Source organism: Panthera onca, chromosome D3, assembly GCF_046562875.1.
Source record: "Panthera onca isolate mPanOnc1 chromosome D3, mPanOnc1 haplotype 2, whole genome shotgun sequence".
NCBI lineage: Eukaryota > Metazoa > Chordata > Mammalia > Carnivora > Felidae > Panthera > Panthera onca.
In genome coordinates, this window is record NC_138350.1 from 11966757 (window position 1) to 11986677 (window position 19921).

General features: G+C 38.9%; 1 protein-coding gene across 2 annotated transcripts in view; it reads right to left on the reverse strand.

Moving 5' to 3' along the window:
• MED13L (mediator complex subunit 13L) overlaps positions 1-19637 on the reverse strand; it is a 302742-nt gene extending 283105 nt beyond the window's left edge. For both annotated transcript variants that reach the window (XM_078435759.2, XM_078435758.2), the window contains exon 1: positions 18908-19637. In XM_078435759.2, the coding sequence (XP_078291885.1) occupies positions 18908-18979 (72 nt within the window). In that variant the 5' untranslated portion in view covers positions 18980-19637. The remainder of the gene's footprint in view (positions 1-18907) is intronic.
• Between the last annotated feature and the right edge of the window lie 284 nt (positions 19638-19921).

A 19921-nucleotide genomic window follows, 5' to 3' on the forward strand; every position in this document is an offset into this window, starting at 1 on the left:
CCCTCCCCCATTCATGCTCTGTCCCTCTCTGTCTCAAAAATAAATAAACGTTAAAAAAAAAATTAAAAAAAAAAAAAAGGAATAAGCTACTTAAGCAACAATAGGAAGAGGACACGTACACTATGTGATTCCCTTGATAAAAAAAAAAAATCCATCCTAGATTTTTTTAACTCAGTCAGTTACATGTCCAACTCTTGATTTCGGCTCAGGTCATGATCTTGTGATTCAAGGGATCGAGCCCTGCGTCTGGCTCTGTGCTGACGGCACAGAGCCTGCTTGGGATTCTCTCTCCCTCCCTCTGTCCCTCCCCCGCTCACGTGTTAGCGCTCTCTCTCTCTCTCTCTCTCTCTCTCTCAAAATAAGTACACTTTAAAACAAAATCTAGAAAAGACAAAATGAATCTATAGTAATATATCAGTGGCTATCTAGAGATGGAGGGAAAGCATCACAGATGCTTTCTTTCTATTGTGATTTCAGTGGTAGTTTCACATAGGTATACATTTGTCAAAACTCATGAAACTATACTTACTTGCTTAAAATGGGTTCACTGTATTGTATGCAAAGATCAAACATTTATGTATTAATGGAAGAATTCATGAAAAAATCTCTGAAAGAAAAAAACCTATTTTTAATAAAGCCAAAACACCATCTTGCACATCTCCCAATGTAACTATGAATCTCTTTTAGAAAGTATGCAATGTTTTTGAAAAAATTATTGTCATGTCTAACTACATCAGAAAATGGTTAATGATTTCTATTTATTAACCTTCACTAAAGGAGAACTCTTGTGAAATTTCTGGGAACTGAACTATTTAATGAAGTTCATTAGTGACATCAGGATGATTTCTTGCCCAAGCGCCCAAGTAACAGGCTAGAAACAGAAATTTCTATCGTTTTCTCTGTATAGCATTGTTAGGGCTGACCAAACATGAAGGGCTCCTTCCTCCATAGTAAAATACAATCTGTATTACTGAGGCAAACAACACGCTTACTTAAAACTTTCCTGAGGTGACTTGGTGGATGTTTCCTTAAAAAGGAGGGACATTTCCTACTCCTTCCAAACTAGAATGCCACTATGATGACTAGAGTTTGAACAACTATCTTGGACAATAAGCTACTTGTAATAGACTAAGGACAATGGAGTAGTAAGAGCAAGCCTGAGACACTTGATGACTGAGAAGCAACCAAAGCCAGTTCTTAAGTGCCTGCCTCCAGGCCGCTCGTATATAAAAAAGAAATTAATTTTTACCTTGGTTAAGCTATTTGTCTATTTTTTTAATAAATATATGATCACGGTACTACAGTAAGTCATTTTTGATGTAAGCATTTGAGTAAATTAGCTTTTTATGTTTTAAAAACTAAAAGACTAATGAGATGATGGAAGTTTTCTTGAGACTACACAGTTACCTAGGTTTTCACCTTGCCCCCAAAATTTATCAAAACAATAAGCTACTCTACTTTCTCATCTTCCAAATGATTCCTCAATTTGGAATAAAGCAGTCTAAGAGAAAAGAACTCTCCCTATCTGTGGGAAGAAATTTTAAGCTGCATTATTACTCCATTAATCTCTGATGAAACTTGAAAAAAAATGTAAACTATAGCATCACTCCATTAATCTCAGGCAAATCTGCATGCTCCAGTGATTTCTACCTTCATGCTTGCTCTATAATATATGGTCTGCACTGTTAATTTTTAAAAGGCTCAGAAAGGAAAGAGACCAGTAGTGCCTGGAATGGCTAGGAAGAGCTTGACAGAAGCCCTACAAGGATTTAGACAGAAGAAAGAAGAGCACACAATACAATGCACTGGTTAAGTGCATCCACGCTCTGAAATCAGTTACAGCTCCATCACTTGGTGGTTGTGTGACATTGGTTAAATGAGTTAAAATTCTTGCCTCGGTTTTTTTATCTGAAAAATGGGAACAGTACTACCTCATCAGGACCTTAATGAGAAAATGCATGTAGCTGGCAAGCAGTTACAGTGTCAGGCATCTCATAAGCACTTTTAGAAACAGCACAAGCTCTAACAATGTATATAACATGTAAAGATCTGACTTGAAATACAGAGTCCTATTAGTGAATGACTGAAATTTTTAAATAAGAAAACAAAAAAGGCTTTTTAGAGATTAAATGCTTTTAAAAAATAAGAAAAGTCACAGAATACATATACCCGTATGTATGAAAAGATGCTCATAACCTCATTAGAAATGAACAAACTGAAAAATCAAAATACTGAGATTTTTCTTGGAGTGGTAAAACTTTAACTGATAAATTTCACTATAGGCAAGGATAGAAGAAATGCACATTTATATACTGCCCACAGGAATGTAAACTAACATCTTTTTTTAAAATGTAGTTGTAACTATCAAAACTTAATGCATAACTATACTATTACAGAAGAAAAAATTGAACCAATGTTTCTCACAGCTTTTGCTTAAACAACAGTTCATCCATCCTATGATGCAGAATACCAACTGTTTTAAAAACACAGAAAAAAATGAGGGAAAATCTTAAATTTGCTGACTTTAAAATATCTTCAATGTTAAGCAGAAAAGGCATGTTACAGGAAAAGCTGGAGGATTATCCCCCCTGACTTTTTAAACTACAAATATGCCCTTCATAAACAGAATGCATAAACAGGTATAAGAGTGAATTAGAACTGCACACTGATGGAACACGATATTAAACTAAAAAAGCAAGTTACAAAAGAATACAGTATATTTCATTTATAAAAAGCTCAAAAGCGTACAAAACTACATATATGTATGTGCATACACACACACATCCTAAGCATACATAATTAAAACTTTTTTAAAACTACAGAAAGATACACATACAATTCAGGATAACAGTTACCTCTGAAGGAAGAAGAAAAAGTAGGAAGGAAAAGACACCACAGGACTTCACAGACAATAACGTGTTCTTTTTCTAACTCTGGGTAGTAGGTATGTGGGTGTTCACTGTATCATGATTCTCTCTACCTTATATGTGATTTATACATGCTCCTTTTATCTACTCCGTATGTAATAAAAACAGTTCGAAACTGCATATGTATACAGGCACACAAACATATGCAAAAGAAAAAAGTCTGTAACGATAAAAATTAAACTACCAGTAGTCACCTCCCCATGGGGGTGGGGTAACCTTTTTGTTTTACTGTTTTATAGTACTGTCTGAATTTGAAACTACACAATTTTTAATTAAATTTATAAAATAAATTAAGACTTTTCCCTTAAAATTATAAAATAATCACAAAAACTGTAACCACACGGAAAATGTGTGAGTGCGTTCAGCTGAATGAAAAACCATATTTATACTGTGATTACCTCTATGTACACAAAAAGGGAACATTAACAAGAATGGAAGAGCCGGGGTAAATCTGATCTAATGGACTGGCTTTCATTTTTTATGGTTTTAATTTCTTGGAAATTTCATTTCGTGGAAGTATTTCACTGGTACCACCTCACTTGGAGAGAAATTAAAGAAAGATGACAGCTGCAAGAAAGCCACCTCTCCTCCTTCAGGGTAGCCAAGTGAAACATCTACCCACATGGGAAGGCTGAATGAGTGACAACCAACCGACAATGGAGAGCACAGGCTGCGCCAGTAAGTGCGCTCAAAACAAGAGGATCCCGCCACACCAAGGAGGTTACATCACAGAGTCTGAAGTGCCTGCATACATGTCAGCGCTCTCCCCGAGCACTAGCACTGCCAGGTAAGGACTTTGGGCAGAGGGAAGGCTCCGGAGCCCACGGAGCCCAGGAATGGGGCTGAAGAGGGAAAGGGGTACGGAGGGACTGGCAGAGAGATGGAGGAAGGGAAATGTTCCCCATATGAGGTAAAAATAGGCCATGGCATTACAATCATACTCTCAATACCTATAAAAATACTGTACACTCCGAAAGCTAAGTGCTGAAGGAACAAAGAATAGAACGGTAGGAGTAAAACTCTAAAGGAATTCAAAGTTAGAATGAAGAAGAGGCACCAAAGATACACAGTTTTGAGTCTTTGCAAAAATATCCTCTCTATTCTTTCCACTTTCCCAACTCCTACAAGTTGGCAATTTCCACAAAGCCAAGAAAAAAAACAGGGTTAAAAGTCCATTTCCTCCACCTACCGAAAATATCACCAATATGAAATATAAACAAAACCTTTAAATAAAAAACTCAAGGGGCGCCTGGGTGGCTCAGTCGGTTAAGCGTCCGACTTCAGCTCAGGTCGTGATCTCACAGTTCGTGGGTTCGAGCCTCCGCGTTGGGCTCCAAGCTGATAGTGCAGAGCCTGGAGTCAGTCTCTCTCTCTCTCTCTCTCTCTCTCTCTCTCTCTCTGCCCCTCCCCTACTCACACTGTTTTGTTTTTGTTTTTTTCTCCTCTCTCTCTCAAATAGTAAATAAATAAAAAAAAAAAAAACTCAATGAAAACATCTCAAACAGATTTGCAGACAAAATATGTAATCTGCTTCCTGAGTTTACCACTATCAAAAACAGAGGCTCTACGTAACAAACGCTATGTAATAGCCAATTGCTGTTAGGGTGCCTGCACCTCTATTTTCCTTCTTCCCATCAGGGTTTCTCCATGTCCATTCCGATCATCAAAATTTCATGAGCTCTTCCTCTGCCAAAATATTAACTCCACTTCCAACCACCACCATCACCACCTACACCTCTCCAAAGGCCCTTTACCAACCACCCATCAGCCTTGACTTCTCCCTTCTTCCCTACTTTTTTCCTCCACCTCTCCTTTCTCTTATAAATCTCATTCTCAATTTAAGAAAGAAATCTTATTCTCGCTGCCTCAAATCTTTTCTGGAAACAGCTTATAAATAATGTTTGTTTTTACCCTCTTTTCACTACCCCGGCCTTTTTTTGCCCTGAGCTCTGTCCATAATTAATTTTAAAACTTTTGAGTTCTGTAGGACTTAACAGCAAGAACCCAGGCTCAGTGAATACTTTCATATACACATCCATGATCAAAGCATAAGTCTTCTGCTAACAACTAGAACATGGATGCTGCCAACTCTGCCTCTTTCTTTTACATATACAAGAATGCAAATGCCATAAAACCAAGAACACATCTGTTTGCCATTTGGTTCCTCTCCCAGGACATATGTAATTGGTCACCAAGTACTATCAATTGTACCTCCAAAATATTACTTGATTCCATTTCTTTCTCTCCATTCCTACTAGCCCTGTGTGATTTCTCATATCTAGCCTACTCTAAGAGCATTCCCTCTGCCTTTGATTTCTCCCTATTACAATCTACACTCCAAGAGTCCACATGAGTTTTCTATCTGAAACATAAATCTGATCATGTCATGAACCCCCTTAAAATCCTTCAGGTGTTCCCTAGGTGCATACAGAATAAACTTCCAGCTTCTTGACGTCATCCAATCTGACATCAAATATCATCTTTCAGTCCTGTCACCCATCTATAAAAGACTAGGCATTAGATAAAAAAATAAGTATATTTAATGAAAGAATAATTTACAAGAAAGCCCAGAAATGCTGTATGACTTATTATTTATGTAATTGACAAACTTATTCATCTTAACCATATAATATTAGTACTGAGCTCAAACTTTTACAAAATAAAGTTCTTTTCTTTTTTAATCACTGCTCTTTTTAAAATTTTTTTAGTATTTATTTATTTTTGAGAGAGAGAGAGCGCGAGCAGGGGATGGGCAGAGAGAGGAGACACAGAAGCCGAAGCAGGATCCAGGCTCTGAGCTGTCAGCACAGAGCCTGACGTGGAGCTCTAACTCAGGAACCACAATATCAATGACCTGAGCCGAAGTCGGACGCTTAACCAACTGAGCCACCCAGGCACCCCAGAGTTAAAGGTCTATCCCTATAATTTATTAAAACTGGGTTGAGTAGTTTAACACATTTCTATTTTCAATTCCAATATTAAAATGTAAGGTGGATCACAAGGAATCTAAATCAATAGTAATTTTCTAAAATAAGTGTTAACATTTATTACCAAATTTCTCAGTTTTCTTTTGGAAAGTGTTAAATTCAGCTTTTTGGGTTAAAAAGTGCATCACACCTACCGTATGAGAAAGCCTGGCAACAAAAATCAAAGCTCCTTTAGAAGGTAAGTGTCTACCTTTGTGAGTTTCATTCATTTTCCACCTAGAATATTTCTTGAGATTACCAAATAAACTACCAAAATAAGCTATTTATCCTAACAGATTCATTAGAAAACTTTCCTAAAAACAATATTTCTTCTTCAAATCAAATTCATAAAATTTACTAAAGAAGTCAGTTTATTAGCTTACACATATCAAAGTATGAGTTCTCATGAGAACCATTCCACTGTTTAATTAAATGTTACAGGATCTTGCAGACAGATTCAAGAATAGCACCATCTGTCTGGGTTACAAAGCTCAGTTTCACCATGGTATCACCAAACAGCAACAAAATATCATTTTCATACATATCTCTCTCAAGTACTTTATAGACAACTAATGAGTTTAATCTATTTGGGATCAAGACAGTTGATTCAATCCAAGCAGATGATTACACTTTGTATATAAACCAATATACTTTGAAAAAGTTTTTAGCAACTAAAGTTTAGTTAAAAACTTACATTTCAAAAGATAAATATTTATAGCCTTCAGCAGCTGAGATGTGGATTTATGCTCTGGTGTAACTTCTAAATGTTAAACTGCTAAGGTCTTTTACAAATTTGTAAAATTAAAAAGTGCCTGTTGTTGTTGAGAATAATTATCATGGAAGTAAATTTTCCCAAAATATCTGTAACTCTGGGATTATAACACCCTATTTTGACAGGATTAATTCCTTTTTGTTGATGTGAAAAGAACTTAAAAGAGAATTATAAACTCATCCATGTTATCTGAAAACCATAAAAACAAAGCTGAGAAAATTTTCATTACATTCCTGAAACCAAAAATAGAAAACACTTGCCACTGTAACTTTTAATCTAAGAAACTAACACAGGCATGACAGTTATAGTCAAAATATCCTCTCCACCTCCCCTCCACTGAATACTACGGCAGACCACGATAAAGTGAAATCCTAAATACACATGAGTGCCATGTCCTAATCTTCACCAGTGGAAGGACTGCTGAAAGAGCATTTCTGGAATATACAATGGCTTACTAGGTAGTCTCAGATGCATAAAGCAACAGGAAAAGGCAAAGGTAAAAACTTTGGTCTCAGAGACCAAACTTTCTGTGAAAATCTTAAAAGATTATCTCAACAGGATACTTTTACTCATTGCAGGCTTCTCTTCATGATCACTTCAGTTTCACTAAAAATGGACCTCAGGAAGACATCTGACATTTGCCAGACAGACAGAGGGCAATTCTACTCAACTCTACTCCCCCTTCAGGATAATTTGCCTTGATCCCCAAAAAGCAAAAATCCCACCTCCACTTAATTTGTCCCAGTATCTAGTCTTACCAATCAATGTACCACTAAAGCCATCTTCATTGAAACTGTCTGGAAAAAAAAAAAAAACAAAAACAAAAACATTGAAACACTAGACTTAGAACCTGGGAGGCAAATGTACACAAGCAAGGAAGAAATTCTCAGCACACATCTACAATGCATGTATGCCAATATATCCAAAAGTAGAGTTCTTCCTAGGGTTTCTGTTCATCATCCATGAACCCCACCATAAGTACTAAACTGCTGACTTGGGCAACAATTTAGAGCGAAAAGCAGAACACAGTAAATTACACAGAAAGAAGACACTGACCAAAGAAGCATCCTTTAAAATAAGATTTTCTAGAGTGGCTGACTAAACTCTAAAAGCAATTGCGAAGGAAAAGGACCAAAAAAATACTGGACAACAGCACTGGTATTTGATCCATTTCAAGGAGGCTTACTTTGAAGAGCACCTCTCATTTGGGCAGATGTGTGTGGGTTCTGGTATGACTAGCTCAGAATCAGTTTTATAATTTTGAAGTACACAACTTAAGAAAATAACATCTGACCTACCTAAAAATGACCAGTAAATGAAAATTTAAAAATAAAGATGGCTGATTGCAACAAGCACATCAAGTAAAATGCAAAATGTTTAGCTAAAACCTTATTTTAACTTATTCAGGCTCAAACTGAATATATTTAATCTTTGAATATAAAAAGCACTCGGGGCACCTGGGTGGCTCAGTCGGTTGAGCATCCAACTTCGGCTCAGGTCAGGATCTCGCAGTTCCTGAGTTTGAGCCCCGCTTCGGGCTCTGTGCTGACAGCTCAGAGCCTGGAGCCTGTTTCAGATTCTGTGTCTCCCTCTCTCTGCCCCTTCCCCGCTCACACTCTGTCTCTCAAAAATGAATAAACATTAAAAAAATTAAAAAATTTAAAAAAGGCACTCAAGCTACAACTGAGATTGTCCCCACTTCCTTCACACATATTCATTTCTTGTATCTGCATCTTTTATTTGAGAGGTTTTATTCTTTTCCAGTGCTAACCCTACCCATCACTGGGGTTCCTGATAACCATCTCCAGCCAGACTCCTTTCATCAATTAACAACTGTTCTTTTACCTTCCACCTTTCTTTCGGCCTCTCCACTATTGTTGCTTCCAAGTCCACAAACACATATGAGGCTCTCACATTCTAAAAAATTTCCTTCAACAGGGCACCTCAGTGGCTCAGTCCGTTAAGCATGGGACTTCAGCTCAGGTCACGATCTTGCTGTTCATGAGTTCGAGCCCCGCATCAGGCTCTGTGCTGACGGCTCAGAGCCTGGAGCCTGCCTCTAATCCTGTGTCTCCCTCTCTCTCTGCCCACCCCCCTCAAAATTAAACATTAAAAATTTTTTTTAAATCCACCTTTCAATCTCTTACCCTCCCCACTCCCACATCCCTGCTTATTTCACAATGAAGCTTCTTTGGCTGAAAAGTGTACCATCCATTCATTCCACAACCCACTAGAATCCAGATTCTATCCTCAACAGTCAAATGTAACAATTTCAATTGAGTACCAAGCCATCCCAACAGCAAACTTCCTCATCTTTCACTCCTTACCTCTTCCCTTCAAGGTCTACCACAATTGTCTCTGAAAATCATGACTATTCTCTTAATTTTTACTGCACAGAAAGCAAATTATACTTTAAAGTACATATAATACATACATTCATGACTTAAATGACTAGGCTTCATCAGAAGTAATCCTGGGCCAAAATCTAATTTGTTTTAAATTTAAAGAGGGACGGGTTACACAGTTCAACAATTCTAGTTTGTCTATGTAAGAGAGCAATCCTAGAAAGGCTTTTAAACACATTATTAAATGCAATACCGTTTAAGACACTTGTTTCTCCTCAATTCATTTCTCATAAGTTTCTATACCGTCTTGGATTATCTCCCGCTTTTAGTTTCATATCCCATCTGCTCACTTCAGATTCACGTCTGTCCAGTTTCTGAAATATTTGTCACTTTAGTCATTAGCATTTTGCGTAATATAGCACTGTTTTTTTTTAAAGTTCAGAACTGATTTTAGAAAACTGATTATTTTAACATCACCATTTCTTAATTCAAATTGGCCTGCCCACACTTCAAATTTTCCACCTAACAAAAATTAGATTTCAGTAAGTTTTGTAATTTTTTAAAAGGAAACCAAGAACCAAGACCATGAATTAGAAGTACTCTCTACATGCCACTTCAGCACATATTCTCGAGGACAGACTCAGAGTTGTCGCCTGAACTTCCAAAGAACGTCCTTTCCGTTCCTCTCTAGCAATACTGTCAAGATCCAGTTTAAAACTCCCCTTCTAAGTTTTTCTGGTACAAGGTCAACGGTGTTCTTCCTCTGCACTCACCACACAGCATCTTAGAAATTAAACAGTACATGTAGGTCTTCTTCCCCACATATCAGAGCATTAGCCCTTTTGCAAGCCCAAGCCAGATTTCAATCATTACTGATGTATATACATCATCAAAAAATGAATTCTGTAAGTCCCAAATTTCTCAGACTTATGAGAAATTAACATTTCTAAATTCTGGTTTATTGGCTAGCCCATCCAATCAACTCCCATTCTCTTTTTCATTTCATTAGGGCTCAGAAGTCCTCATTTACCAAACTCTAGTGGTGAGTGAAGGAGAAAAGGTAAGGAAAGAAGCTAAAGGACAAAGAAATACAAAATCTTTTCCTGATGACATCACAGGACCTGTGGAACTTTATTCTCAAAGTTTAAATGAAAGTATATCAAAGAGGAAGCAGCAACAGATCCCTACAGGAAGGGAAAATTCTTCCCATGGGTCGGGCGGGGCCATCTGCACCTCTCAACACCCTCCTCAAGCCTCTATCCGATAGCAGTCCTCTCTCCAAGGCCTAGAAAAGGGTCTAGCTGCTGGGCGGTCCTCACTCCCCCTCTGCCTGGGGCCAAGAAGGGCTTTTTAGGGAGTGCCTGCTCTGACTGTCAGCACTGCACAATCAGAGGAACCGTACTCCTGACATTCTAAATAGGAACAATAAATATAAGTTCATTCCCATAAAAATGCTGCCATAAATAACACAAGTAATCAAGTACACTACAACATAAATAAGCTAACAATCATTTGCAGCAACAGAAGATTAAGTTTTTACACGGGGGGAAAAACTCAGAAATTAACTTTTTCTAATATTTTAGAATGCTGAAGAACACCTCATATGTAAAATTTTACACCTCTGGACAAAAACTTTGGACACTTACTCATATTCAACTTACTAATACAAAAACTACAGTTGGGGGTAGGGGAATTCACTCCTTCAACAAGGTCTAAACAATATTTTTAGATGTTGCTGCATTATTAAATGGAAAATAGAAATTAGCCAGTAGTCGAAAATATATACTTTGTTCAAAACATAGTAAGGGTTGTGACATGTTTGTCAGACTAAAACATGATTTAGTCTTTAAGAAGAAAAAGATATTTATTGAGTACTGTTTCTGACATTCCCTGAGACAAATCTCAAAATGTTAATAGAACTGCTATTTAAAGTTCAAAGAGCACTCTGGAGCTGCCAAGGAATTAATAGCTTAAACTACCAAGTAAGAGCCACAGTTCAATTTCTAGGCTTAGCCACTCATAGCTTAGGGTTGGTACAGCAAAATCATTCAGCATATTAAAGACACACGACACACCTGTGAATCATATATACATGTGAAAACTTGGAACATTCAAAGACAAATTTCAAGTTTTTATTCTCAATAGTGGCTTATTTATGAGGAAAGACACAAGAACAATTTAATCTTCTGCTCCCCCAAAACAAGGACAAATACAACATAACTGCCATACTTAAAACAACTAATTTTGCCATTCCAATTTCCTAGTGAACTGCCTAGGGCTACTCTCTGACTTGTTATTTGTTATAAGTCTCTTCCTATTAAAGGACATTATCTACTCTTTCCTTAAAAGGTACCCAAAATGATTTTTCATACTTCCTGCCCACCATATTTCCATCAAGTTTATAGACTGAGAAACTGAGACACATAACCATCATGCGACCAACCTGATCAGACTAATCAGTCACTAATAAAAAATGTGAATACCACTCAACTTTCCCCGACACCATCCACTGTCCATTTTACTGGACTCATCAAAGGGAATCCTAAAATGAAGGTTGAGCAAAAGCCCTCCTTTAGAGCTTCAAGAACAAAAATGAAGAAATTCTGATCAAGCCCCAAACAAAATCTCTAACAGGTTCCAAAATTGACAGGTTGCCTACCACACTCCAGAAAACTAAATACTGACTTCCTATTCCTCTGAGGTATGGAAAGCGCACATCTCTCGATCAGATGTGGAATTCTCTTCAAAAACCATTAGAACTCATCTAAGATGTTACCAAGCCACAGTACATACAGCCTAGATAACATATATTCAGAATACAGAGCTAAAAATCTAAGTTCAAAGAAAAAACAACATACTTAGGATCAGGACCTAAATGAGCAATGAGAACTCTCTTAGGAATAAAAGAGAGTAATGTCCATTAATTCATTCATTTAACGAATAGTTAAAGAGCGCCCAACTATAAAGAGAATGCCAGCATGATTTAGACTGGGTCACTGCCCTACAAAACCTCAGGTGCGTATCAGAGATACATAGAAGAAGGTTCGTATACGGAGCAAGAGGAACTAGTTCGGCCAGGGAGAGTCAGGGAAAGCTTCACAGAGGAGGTGACATTTGACCTACTTAAAAGATGAGGAGGACTGTGCCAGGCGTGTATAGACACAAAAACAAACAAACAAACAACTAGGAGCTGATTCCTGAGTCAGATATACACATGTTTTTCCTTACTTCTCTTTAGGACATTAAAATTCAATCATGAGAATTGCCAACACAAAATGTTTTTTCACACCAATTATACTCTTTTGAATACTTTACTTATTAGCTCTCAAATTAAACCCAGATGGATTTAATCATCTTTCCTATTTAATGAAATAATGTAGAACTCTATGAGGAAGCTCCATGTGTCTTACACAAAAATACTTCCTCAGAAACTTGTCAACTGGGGGAACTTGTCTTTAGGGGGAAAAAACTGTAACAGTTTTCATGTAATTTAATACTTTTTAGATGATCAACCTTTTACATTTCCACTCAATATTTAAAAATTCTATTCACAATTCTGTATTTTATACATATTGCATATTTTACATATTCTCTCAAATTTAAATATCAAATGTCTTAAATATATCCAATTAATGCAATGACTCAGAACAAATTACAATGTAATTATTAAAGAGATCTAATGATAAATGAGAAAAGAATATTTACCTGCAAGTTTACCTAATTCTTTTTATCTTCCCCTTTCCATTTTTTAAGTCAAAGTTACAAATCAGAACTACGCAAAATAAAGACATAAATGAAACTTTAATATAATCAACTCAGGAGGCTCCTTTAACAGTAATGGAATTTCGCCGTACTGGAAAAGTACAAAATGTAGAAAGCTGTCAACCAGGGCTCTGTGCTATTTCACAGTAGCAAAAATATGGTTTTAGTAAGATTCTACCACAATTCACCTAGAATTAGAAAATAAACATTCAGAAATATACATAATAAACCAGAGTACAGAAATGACAATGACCTAACATTTTCCCTTGGACACAAGTGATCTCCTAATTCTCATCTAGTAAGAAGGGGGGGGGGGGGGGGGGAGTCACCTTTCCTATTTTTTTCCAGACTAGAATCCAAATGTACTCTGAAAGACATTTTATTAGCTTAAAAAAGGAAAACAACTCTGTTCCAACAAACATAACTAAAGCATGCTAATATAAATGCAAGCAAAACAGGAGTTCCTAAAAGAACACTATGATAGCCAACTTATGGGGATAAAAATCTAATTTATACTAAATGAGTTTTAATAGTAAAGAACAAAACATTGTAGTAGAGTAAGGGAACTGTCTGAAACACCAACCGCAACATTTTAAAACTTTTTATATCAACTAAAGAAAGGATAGAAAACTATGTTGATGTACATAAGTGACTTTATACTAAACAAAAATTGGGCACGCATACATATTTCATTCATGTAAATGAGTCTGAATTTACAATTCCTCGTTTATGTTAATATTTACCAAGATTAATGGAAAATCATCTCCCTTATGTAATGAAGTGAATTCCCCCAACAGAACAAAGCTAACACCTTCAAATCTTTCAAATAAACAATGAAAGCACATACTATAGAAGGAAATTATCTGAACAGGATCGGAAAGAAGTTAAATGATTCAAGAGGGGAAAAGAGTCCTAAATTCCAAGAACACATTACAAATATTGATTCATTAATTCCAAAACTCTAAGCAAGTCCTATGAAACAAATGTGCATGCGTGCCTGTGTGCATGAGTGTTTGTGAATTTTTTTAATTATACCCCACAGCACATTCTCAGGCTACCTAATTACCTCACTTTGCAATGCATTAAATGTTACTTCTCAAAATAGGAATGTTTATAAAATAACAAAATAGAAATTGTGGTGGTCACCACTACACAACAGTTTTTAAAGCAGATGAGCACACATTTTAAACAAACAACACTGATATCAATGTTGCAGAAATTCTTTTTCTCAATTTTTAATAAGTAGCCTGCAATGTACATTTCAGTAATAATACCCAACATTCAACCCTATTATTAATTTTTCGCAACTTTGTGTACTCTCTCTCACTGGCTAGCTTCTATGAAATAAACATACTACCCACTTCCGGGGGGGGGGGGGGGGGGAACACATCAGTACCTTCTACTACTGAAGGAGGGACCATTATTATTCTCTTGTATCAAAAATAAGTCATTTCAGAAAAATAGTCTATCTCTGAATCAAACTTGGAGAGACAACTGTATTAACTGTTCATTAAAAAAAATACAGATAAGCAATCTTTTTACTATTTACATTGAGTTTCAACTCAATTTTAAATAATCTGACAAACATAACTACAGAATGTACTTATCTTTTGCAAATGGTTTTCTTAATCTCTAGCATATAGTACAAACTGGTGACAGAGTATCTTCTTTATTAATCTCAAGAGTAGAGATCTCTGGAAGTGTTTGATGAATACAATTAACTCACAATTAACGAGGCCAAATTAGCCAGTGAACAAAAGAGATGAATCCATTTTTCCATACCTAATTAATATAATCCACTACTATAGCTTAATGTTAGTTAAAGGAATGCCTTGAGATTTTTTTTTTTTTTTCAAATAAATACCTAATACAATTATGGAAAAAAATGACCAAAACACTCCAAAGAAAATGCTAAGCTATATAAGCACCTGGGATAAACTCAATAAACACTTATAGTCCTAAAGGCACCCTCAGGCCTTTATTCTCACAAAGAAGAAAAGAGTCCCAACCTAACTTCCTCTCACTGAGCACTTCAAGCAGTAACACAGCAACATTACTTTGTAGCAGCATACAAGTCTTAGGTATATTTTCTCTTTAAAATTATGAACTCATCACACGTACAAATGGCTCTTTAAAACGGTCCAGTAAACTGCTACACTATGCCTTAAATTGCTGTCTATTATGTACTTAAAAATATTTACTAGCAATTGGAGGTTAATATGGCAACTATTACCGGGTGGCAATTATTGCTATTAAAAATATATAAATACTGTTAACACCATGTGCTACTAACAACAAAATGCTGAACAGAAAACATAAATTAGCAAATTATAAATATTTTCATTAAAGAAAATAAACCATCATGAAAAAAAGATGCTTTAAGTTTAAATACTAAAATTGGCAACTGCGATGAAAAAATACACTGTGTATATATATTTTGGCACTTGAGAAGATGAGAGAAATCATTCCCTTTTCCTCATTTTCTACTCCCAGTCCTCCCCATTTGGGTCTAGCAAGAGATCCCAAAGTTTCTATACTTAGAACTATCTTCCCTCTCTGCAAAAAAATAAATCTCTTAAGAAAAAAGAAAGCAGGTCAACAACGGATTACCTTAAAGCTTCAAATACAAAAGTAATGGTCCTTCACAGGAATTATGTACTGATATGTATATGTGTGTTTCAACTCAGGGAGGGAGAATTTGATATCATCACCTAATTACCCCCTAGTCAGGAAGATTCTAAGCAAATAAAACAACGTGAATGTGGAACATAAACTTAAGAGATAAATCACTGCAACTCAAAGAGTATAAACTTAAATCTAGTTAAAGGACACAAAATCACTTTCCTCCATATGATCTCAATAGAGAAACAAAACTAAAGATATATTTATATCTGGATATTATGTCTTCCCTCAAAAGTGAGTTGACACAGCACAGGGTGCACCGTTACACTTTCCAAAAAGGCAGATTTAACACACTTAACTGAATTAAAACTGAGTGAATATGTAACAAGGGTCTCCCGAAATGTGACGGACAGCATGAGAAAACAGTTTTGAGTCACAAAGGTAACAGCAAGGCCTGCTTTTAATGCAGCAGTTACAAATCTCACAATGTTAAGAATAAGAAACACACACAATGACCCATATCATATAAACACAATGGCATTTTTCACATGTTAGGAAATGGGGGTGGGTGACAGAAAATCTGGGAAATCTGATGCCATGCAGTAGAAAATCAGAAAGCAAAACAAGAACAAAAATCTAAAGGCAGTTGATTGCACAACTTTTGCTAAGCTATAATGAATACTTCAAGGTAATAGAAAGTGGGTGGATCATTAGTGTGGTACAGAACTTTAATCTCTAGTTTGTATTTCAATCCACATTAACATGAGTATCTAAGTAAATTCTCTATAAACAATACTTTTCTCTGCTCAAAAAAAGTGCAAACCAAAAAGAAAAAAAAAGCATGCTATTACTAAGCACATAAGAGTTCTTGTAATACACGCTTTGTTTTAAACAAGAGACAATTTTATCTCCTTTGGAATTAACTATTCTATACAATGTACTTTAGATAATATATTTTTAATATACTAGGTTGCTACTGTATCTAATTTCCAAGGAAAACTCTTCATGTGGAATGAGCAAAAATTTACATTATCAGCAGTTTTTTAACTGATTCTATATTTAAAAAAACATAGCACCTTATGCACCCTCCACATACAGGAGAATGTAGACAATTCTACAGACTTCAAAAAAAAAAAAGGCCAACCCATGCATTTCTTCAGTTCTGCATTTCAAAGTTGCCACCTAATGAGTAATTTTGCATATGTGTGTATGTGTGTGTATTTTTTTTCCCAAAACTCAATTATTCCTGGTTTTAAAAGGTTCAGGAGAGAAATACCCAAAGCACAAACCTTTAGTCAGTCATAAAACACAAAATCCTCTCCTATAAAATTGTTTGTTCCTCCAAAAGAATCTAAAGCATCTTATCTCTTTAACATTATCATCTGTACTTAAGCTTTTGGGGGCGGGGGAAAAACATAAAAGGTATGTTATGTCCTAAAGGCTGGCTACACATATAATACAGTTTCATTGGTCTAAAATATCTGCTGTATATAAATTAGCCACATATACACAAGCCATTACCAGTCAGAATGATATATGGTAATTTCGGGGCTCTCTCCTCACTAATATTGGTCTACTTGGTTATTTTAATTACCTGTTAAAGTGTCAATGTGGTCTCCAGCCACCAAACAAAAACCATTTTAAATACCCCTTAATCAATATGTTTGCTAATCTATTAAAGTCTCTGAATCTGACTGAGACTAAATGATATACTCGGGGAGAGAAAAGAGACAAAATGAATTCCATTCCCATATGTCAAAAGATCAAGGGAAAATTATCACAGTACAAAGAGGAAGAATTGCAACTTATAATTGAATTTTAAGACTAAATATCTAAATAAAAATGTTGGAAGAAAAAAACTGACCTGATCTATACTATAATGAAAGCTATGTCATTAGATACCATGTCACTCTTTGTAGGTAAAAATCATGTGTTTTGATATTTTTTTATCTGCATAAGGAAATATTTAGCAAAATAACACTTCCATTTGAAAAGTTGGCAAGAATTTGTATTTCCCCACTAGTCTCAAAGAAAAAAAAAAAAAGCATGTATGCTACCCATAATTAAATGTAACTAATTACAATTTGAACACTAAATTATTTATCCAGTGTAATTGTAAACAAGGATTAACAGGAAATAATGCTTCTATCTTCTGCAGAGGTTATAGAAAACAATTTCCAAAATGCACGCTCTCCAAATGCAGGCCCCCTAAAAAGGGTACCTAACTTAAAATAAGTTGGTTTTTTTTTTTTAAGGCTAAATTAAACAAACCGTTCAGCCAATTTTCCAATTATATTCTACGCTCGAAACATAATTGCCTTACATCTGTTTACAAATCTTTGCTCAATATTTAAACAAATTCGTAGTCTCCCGGGCACATAGCTATACATACAGTAACTCATGCACAAAGCACATATTTAAAGACCACGCACTGCAATTATTAGCCTAAACGCCAGGTTTAACAAGGTGAATGTTTTCAGAGCTAGGTAATACGACCCAATAAAAAGCAAAGATGGCATTTACCACCAAATGTCACTGCCACCGCCAGGAAAAGAGTTGCTGGAGCCCCATACATTTTTAATTTCGATGAATCTAGACGTCGTCGTCGGATGCCAGGCTTCCAGGAGAACAATTGACACCCTCACTGCTTCAAGATTAAGGCAGGCGATTTCAAATCCGAAGGAAAAGTTGTCAATTATCAGAGAGAGAGCGCGAGAGAGGCGAAGGCAGATAAAAGCGATGTTATCAAACCGCCCAGCTTGTTGCTTTTGTGTGTGTGTGTGGATTCGTTGTTAGGATAGAGAAAACAGTTTTTAAAAGACACAGGAGAAGAGAAAGAAGAAAAAGCCTTCTCCACCTTCCGTCGGCTCGGTGCAATGGCTTTACGGCTCTCCAGCGTAGTAAGCCCCGAGAGGCAGGCGGCTGTCGATGTTTACAATCGCGGGAGCTTCGGGTGCAAGAGTCCTTTACTGACACAATCGCATTCAATCAACTGTTTTCGGGCAAAATTGCAGGTGTCATTATGGAATTAAAAAAAAAAAAAAAATTCAAAAGGCGGGCGGGCGGGCAGCCGATCCGACAAGAGGGGGAAAGGCTGCTTATCGCGGGCGCGGGCAGCACAAGGCAAAGCCTTCCACATTTAGGTAAAAAAAAAAAAAAAAAAAAAAAAAAAAAAAAAACGGGGGAAAAGGGGAGGGGAAGGGGGGTGTGATTGCAACAGAGGGTGGGCGTTCGAAGTGCGACCCAGAATCCGCAGCTTTGAGACTTCCACATGCAAATTCCACGCCGAGCGCCGCGCTCACAAATGATTTTTAAAGAGCCAAATAAACACTGGATGGGATCCAAGGCGAGGGAGAGACGATCCAAAAGGGGGAGAATCGGCGAGAGGCGAACGGCGGGGAGAGACGAGGGAGGGGCGAAGTCCCGGCGGCGGGAGGAGAAAGTTGGTCGGCGGCGGAGGTCGGGGACCCCCCCCCCCAGCTCAGCCCCCCTCCCCGCAGCCCGGCTACTCACCAGCGAGAAGAGGTTGGAGTGACAATCCTCCAGGCTCGCCCCGTTCGCCACCCAGTTCGCTGCCGCAGTCATGATCCTCCGCGAGCCCGGCCGCCAGAGCGGGGCATGTCGGAGCGAGGCGTCCGAGGCGAGGCCGGGCCGGGCGGCGGCGCCTCGCCGGGGAGCGCGGGGCGGCCGGGCCGCCGCCGCCGCCGGGGGAGGGCGCGAGGGCCGGCGGGCGGGCGGGAGGCGCCGCGGCGACGCCGCGCCGGGGGCGGCGGGCCCGGGCCGGCGGGGGGGGGGGGGGGGGTCCGCGGCGGCCGCGCGGCTCCTTCCTGTTCGGGCGGCGGCGGCGGCGGCTCCCGCGGCTCCGGCGGCGGCGGGGGGCGCTGTCCGCGCGGCCCGGCGCCCTCCCCGCCTCTCAGGGCCGCCGCTGCCTCCCTGGCCGGCGCTGCGAGCCGGCCGCCGCCTCCGCCTTCCCTGTTCCTCAGCCGCCGCCGCTGCCGCCGCCTTGTTTATCTCCAGCCACCGACTCCCCCTCGGCCCCCGCCGGCGCGTGAGGGGAGGCGAGCCCCGGAGCCGCCGCCGCCGCCTCGGAGCCGCCGCCGCCGCGGAGCGCGAACTCGCGAAGGGGGGGGTGCGGACGAAGCCAGCGGGCGACCCCGGCAGCCGAGCGACGTCCCCTCCTTCCTCTTCCTCCCCCACCCCCCCCTCCTCCCCAGTCAGCCTCGCTTCTCCTCCCTCCCCGGGCTCGCTCGCTCTGACAGCAATGGCGGCCGCCGACCGCGGCTCGGCCCGCCATTGGCTGGCGCCACGTCACGTGACGGGCGCCGGCCGCGCGGGGGGGGGGCGGGGGGCGGGGGGCGGGAGGCGGGCGGGGGAGGGGCCCGGAGTGGCGGCGGCGGCGGCGGCGGCTCGCGGGCGGCGCTGCTGAGCTGAGCGCGGCTGGATCCTCCGGCCGGGAGAGGGAGGGAGAGCGAGAGGGAGAGAAAGAAGTGCGGGCGGCGAGGCTCCCCGGCGGGCGGCGGCCGGCCG